The sequence below is a fragment of the Poecilia reticulata genome, linkage group LG6 (assembly GCF_000633615.1).
Source record: "Poecilia reticulata strain Guanapo linkage group LG6, Guppy_female_1.0+MT, whole genome shotgun sequence".
Taxonomy (NCBI): Eukaryota; Metazoa; Chordata; class Actinopteri; order Cyprinodontiformes; family Poeciliidae; genus Poecilia; species Poecilia reticulata.
Window position 1 is genome coordinate 27,624,999 of NC_024336.1, and position 5,687 is coordinate 27,630,685.

The window sequence follows — 5,687 nt, forward strand, 5'->3', positions numbered from 1 at the left end:
GATGGATGAAGAAATATACTGCTCAAAAAAATAAAGGGAACACTTAAACAACACAATATAACTCCAAGTAAATCAAACTTCTGTGAAATCAAACTGTCCACTTAGGAAGCAACACTGATTGACAGATTGACCCTCGTCGGGTCAATCAGTGTTGCTTCCTAAGTGGACAGTTTGATTTCACAGAAGTTTGATTTACTTGGAGTCATATTGTGTTGTTTAAGTGTTCCCTTTATTTTTTTGAGCAGTATATATTAAATAAGGCCTAATTGTCTGTATGGAAGAAAAAAAAATCAGACTTTTTTCTCAGAATTTTGACTTAAGAATTCTGAGAAATTCTGAATTCTGATTTTATAATTGTGAGCAAACAAAGAGCCAGAATTCCGACTTTTATTTCAAAATTCTGACTTTTTTTTTTATTTTATTTATTTTTTACTTTAATCCAAAGCGAGAATTATGAGAAAAAAGTCTGAATTATTATTTTCAGTGGCCCTAATATTCTTCCGTAATTTTGCCTTGAACACACTGGTACAAAGTGTCATTTCCTGTAATTCTTGTTATTCCTGGAATTAACAATGTAAACATGAACAACATAAACAACATTGTGTGAATTTGAAACTAAATAATCCCATTCTAACTGAAACGACTCGTCTGTAGTCCGATTATAAATATATGTTGTTAGGGATTCAGGCTTGTTTTGCATTTCTTTTGTTCCATAGGATCAATGTTCTGAAGAGATTTTGACGCTGAAAATTGATGCTCAACAACTGAACCTTTATTGTGGAACTGGAGGAAACACTCACTCCACCTTTATTAGATTATTGAACAAATTACTGCAATCATGAAGTGAGAAGAGAAGAAACTGCTGTGTGTTACTGTTTAAAACCTACGTAAATCCACTTTTACCTCATCTCATCTATTCATGCAAAGCCTTCACCATTCAACATTTGAAATGTTAGGTGTTTATTTTTCATGAAACAATTAAATAAGAATGAAAAAATCCGACCTAATTTAGACTCTGGCTTCAATCTGAGAGCAGATGTAATCTTCAGGCCAGGAACTGGATCATCTCAGCTGCTTTATGAATCCTCCACTGTCGTTTCCGTCCTTATATTAGCGCAGAGCAACTCCACACGTCCAATTCACGTCCAGATTTCCGCTAAAACCAGGTTCTCAGAGCAGCTCAGCCTGCAGTGTTTACATGAAGCCTCTCAGCTGCTGAGGCGGCGGCGGTGAAAACCTGCTCATGTTTCCACCTGGAAGTGAGGCAGAGAGAGCTGCAGCCTGTGGGTGTCTGACAGCTGAGCCTGTGGCAGCCGGTGGCTCACATTAAGAGAGGCAGACATTTTATTTATGGGGAGAAACCGCTCGCTCGTGTTTACTTTAGCTGCGTAAAAGCTTTTTCTGTCCGGCTTCCTAATTGGGAAGCGACATCAGCTGAAACGGTTACACAGGTTTAGAATGAAAAGGGAAAACTAAGCTATATACTTTTTAATTTTGTATTTTACCCTAGACCAACAAAAAATAGAATTATACAAAAAATCAATACGTTTTCTTTCTTTATTGTACACTGTAAAAAAAACAAAAACTAATTTACTAACGGCAGCTGTGTTTGTTAGAATCTTACGATAAAATCCGTAAATTTTATTGGAATTTTATCGCATTTATACTATGAAATTCCAGAATTTTATCGTATATATACTATACATATACGTATCGTATCTGTCAACCAGAGCTGCCGAGAGTTTAACGTAAATTAGACACTTTTTTTTTTTTTACAATGCAACATTTAAATCATCTTAAAATGCATTCAAACATTCAAACATAAGTACCAGAAATCAAAGAAATTTAATTTAGGTGATAAAGCGAACAAACATGAAGAAGTAAATTAATAATGTTCATTATTGAAAGCTCAGAGCTTCATTTAAGATTTTTTTAAATATAAGCAAATTATAACATGATGATTAAAACAACGAATAAAAATCAGGGGGGAAAAGACTCATTTTAGGTTTTTTCAATATATTAAAATAAACGAGTTGTGTGCGTAAAACTGTCAGAAAGAAACGAAAAATAGTAATAATATGTGGGAAACGTCACAAGCTGTGACTCAACAACCCGCGTCCTAATTAACGCGCTAATTATGGAAATCCAATTGAGTTCAGTCTCTTTATTTAGGAGAGTCACGTCCATAAATTCAGAAAAAGGACCAACAGTAAAGTGTAAATGACGACTTAAAAAATTATTGATGCATAATTTATATAGAATCTATAAGCGTACTGATTATATTAATTAAAAAAAAACATGATGAAAATATTAACTCAGAATATCATGGTGAGATCGTAGAGAATTAATAATATAGCTATAAGAGATAGAAGAAGGAAAATTCTTTAATTTACACACATTTATTTACGCGGGTTTATTTGGATGAACGACCTCAACTATTAATTATTATTATTATTATTATTATTATTATTATAGATCCGTGCTGTTAAACTATGCTACCGCAGGAACGCCTCTCATGGCTGCCGCCTGTAAGTTTGTTTGAAGCATCTTAGAGGCCTCATCTTGTTCTCCGGCTGTTTAATGTCAGAAAAATAAAAGGGCGCAAATTTCCCCCGCTGCGTCTTTTGATCAACTTGCGACAGCGCGCACTGTAAATATGTGTTATTTTAACAGTAAATGTTCACAACAGATTTCTTTTTTTTTTACTGTTTAAACAATGTTTATGTGAGCCACATACTGCAGTTCATCGTGTTACTGTAAATTTACACTTATATTGACATTTCAATCACGTTAACAAAAAAAAAAAAACAACCGTTACGAAATGAAACCGGCTCCTAATTAAGAGGAATATTTTTAAGTTTCTTTTTCTTTTTAGGTTAACACCAATTTTTGTGCACAGAATCGTAGCGCAATAATAGAAGTTTGCACAAATAACTGGTGGTTTTTTTTACAATTACAGCCTTTATTTAGCTTAGTGTAAAAATATAAACACGACTAGATGTTGCAGTGTTATTTTAACAATAAACGGTTTACAATGCAGGCGGTTTATGGGCGACCAAAATAGATTTTAATGACTTATTATTGATTCCATGTTGAGGGTTCGCTGTTTGAAAGTGGAAGGAGTGAAAGCTGAGACGATTCTCCTCTGAAATCCAAACCGACACGTTTCTCACTGCAGGTTCCAGTCACATCCAGAATGCAGCCATTTCATTCCTCACTGTCGCAATTTTGCAAATGAAAACAGTTATGGGTAAATCTTTCACATTTGTTACGACTTAAATGAAGTAGTTAAGTGAAAATGTGTAACGTATTTCAATATCTGCTCACACATAATTTTTTTTTTTTTTTTTTAAAGTCAGAGGTTATGCAGGTCCTGCGCCGCCGCACAGTAGGAATCAAAGCTGTTGTATTCATTTTCTAATTACATTAATGTCATGTGTTGCGTCTCCCGCGTGTTTACCAAAAAGGCCTCCCCCCCCTCCGTCCTCCCCCCTCCGGAGCCTGACCTCCCATCATCCCTACTGGCTGCATAATAACGCATCAGGCGGGCTGCGGGTCGGTTCGGGCCTCATTCAGACCCGCCTGCAGGTCGGAGAGCTGCGCTGCGTCCGGGCTACCGCATGCGGCGGAATCCGCTTCAGCTTCAGTGTTTCTCTTTCTCTCACCCCCCCCTTCCCCTCATCCAGCCGACAAACCTTCAGGGAGCTTTTAGCATTTGTTCGGTCTGAGGTCTCTGGAAAACATCTGATTCGCTTTTTTTCTAACCAGTCCCAGATGCGCCATGCAGCGTGAGAGTGAGCGCGTCTGAGCGCGTCAGTGTGAGTTTTGTCAGCGCATGAGAATTAGAGAAGATCCGCAGTGTGCGGCAGGGGAGGGCAAGAGAAGAAGAGAAAGAAGAAGAAGAAGAAGAAGAAGAAGAAGAAGAAGCGTCTGGACTTGTTTCTTCCCCCTGACTGTAACTTTTTCGGTATGAACGCAGATACGTGCGTCTCATACTGCGACATGACATCCATGGACTCTTACTACAGCGCGTCTACTGCGCAGAGCAGAGACCACCAGGCGAATCCTTTCAGGACTTTCCAGACCACCGAAACCAAATACAGCCCCACGTTCATTCCGGGTAAAGGCTCCCGGAGCCCCTTCCAGACAGAGTGCCAGTCACTGGACGGAGCCGAGGAGAGCAACTTTAACAAATACCAGCTCTTCATGCAGCGGCCGACCTGCAAGACTCCACCCGAAGGCGGCAAGCTGCACCCGGACAGCGGACACAACGGGACGCTCATCCCCTGCTACGGTGGGTTGGCTTCAGATTTGCACAAAAACACAGCAGCTCTGGCGGCAGGTGAACATGATGAGAAACTCACAGGGGCCTCTTCCAGGGGGAGCTTTAGTTGGTCTGTTTGGGTCGGAAACTCATAATTAGGTTATGGAGGAAAATAATTTCAAACGTTGCACTGTTCTCTGGTTTTATTGCGCTAAAAGATTTGCACAAATGCACACAGGATATTGAGTGAAACTCAACCGTTTAAGGACATTTTGTTTGTTTTATTCAGGCCATGTCTGTTATTTCTATGCGTGTTGCGTTCACGGACTCTTGATTTTGTAGCGGCTTTCGGTTCTTTTTTGTGTTTCATGGAGCCGCAGCATTTTTGCAACAGCAACAGTTCATAAAATAAAATGGAATAAGAAGTTTATAACAGTAATAATTTCCATAATAACAGCTTCGCCACAGCAGATAAAGAAACTGAACTACAGATTGGTTTTATTGCCTTTAAATTGTACTGACAGATTTTGTGGCTTATCGTTAAACAACCAATAAAATTAATAAATAAAGAAATGGATAAATAAGACATATGCACTAATTCAGACACTACCCCATCATTTTTCTATTATATAAAAATACCCAAATGGAATTAACTTGGTAAGATGATATAAATGTTAAATAGGAAGAGAATTTATAATTGGAAATTGAGATGAAATAAAAAAAATATGGGGGGGATTTATTATAAGCAGCTTCGCAAGCCAAAAGAGAGGTCAATTTATGGGCCGTAAAAGTCCCAGATGATCAGTTAAACTATAAAATATTAGTTTCTGACTTTTTTGTTCTAAGAAAGTTAAGTTTAAAAATAAATCTTTAAACTACCGATTTTCCTTCCAAAAGCCGCGCAAAAACAACCCCTTTATGCGTGATTTTCACATTTAAATCGATCTGTGTTATTATTTACAGAAACATTTTTAAAAACCACATTATGAGAGGAGATCTGCTCATATTTACAACATCTAAAGTTCGTCATTCATTCAGCATCCAGCCATAGACTGAGTGGCGCCTTTAGATCTTAATTAAACTCCAGATGTTCGTCCTGATGCTGCAGCGGGACGTTATTAAATTACATTTATCAAAGCTTAAAAAAACAAACAAAAAAATGAAAAACATGGGAACAGAAACACCTAAGCTTGATTTTTTTAAAATTTTGTTGTGTGTTGCTGCTTTTCTTTTATAAACCTGATGGCTCCCTGTAGTCTGCAGCCGCTCTCAGCCAGCCCTACTTTTTCCCTTTCTTTCCTTCTTTTGAACATAGTTTGCCAGAATGAAGTTCAATCCACTCCTCTCTCCTTCCCCATTAGAAACAACCAGATCCCGTCTCAGTTTGTTTCGGCCTGACCTGCTGTCACTTCTCCAGCCTGAG

At 38.0% G+C, this 5,687-nt stretch overlaps 1 protein-coding gene across 1 annotated transcript in view; it reads left to right on the plus strand.

Moving 5' to 3' along the window:
* Nucleotides 1-3,869: 3,869 nt before the first annotated feature.
* alx4b (ALX homeobox 4b) overlaps nucleotides 3,870-5,687 on the plus strand; it is a 34,125-nt gene continuing 32,307 nt past the window's right edge. The window contains exon 1 of the mRNA XM_017305095.1: nucleotides 3,870-4,294. Coding sequence (XP_017160584.1) covers nucleotides 3,970-4,294 — 325 coding nt within the window. The 5' untranslated portion in view covers nucleotides 3,870-3,969. The remainder of the gene's footprint in view (nucleotides 4,295-5,687) is intronic.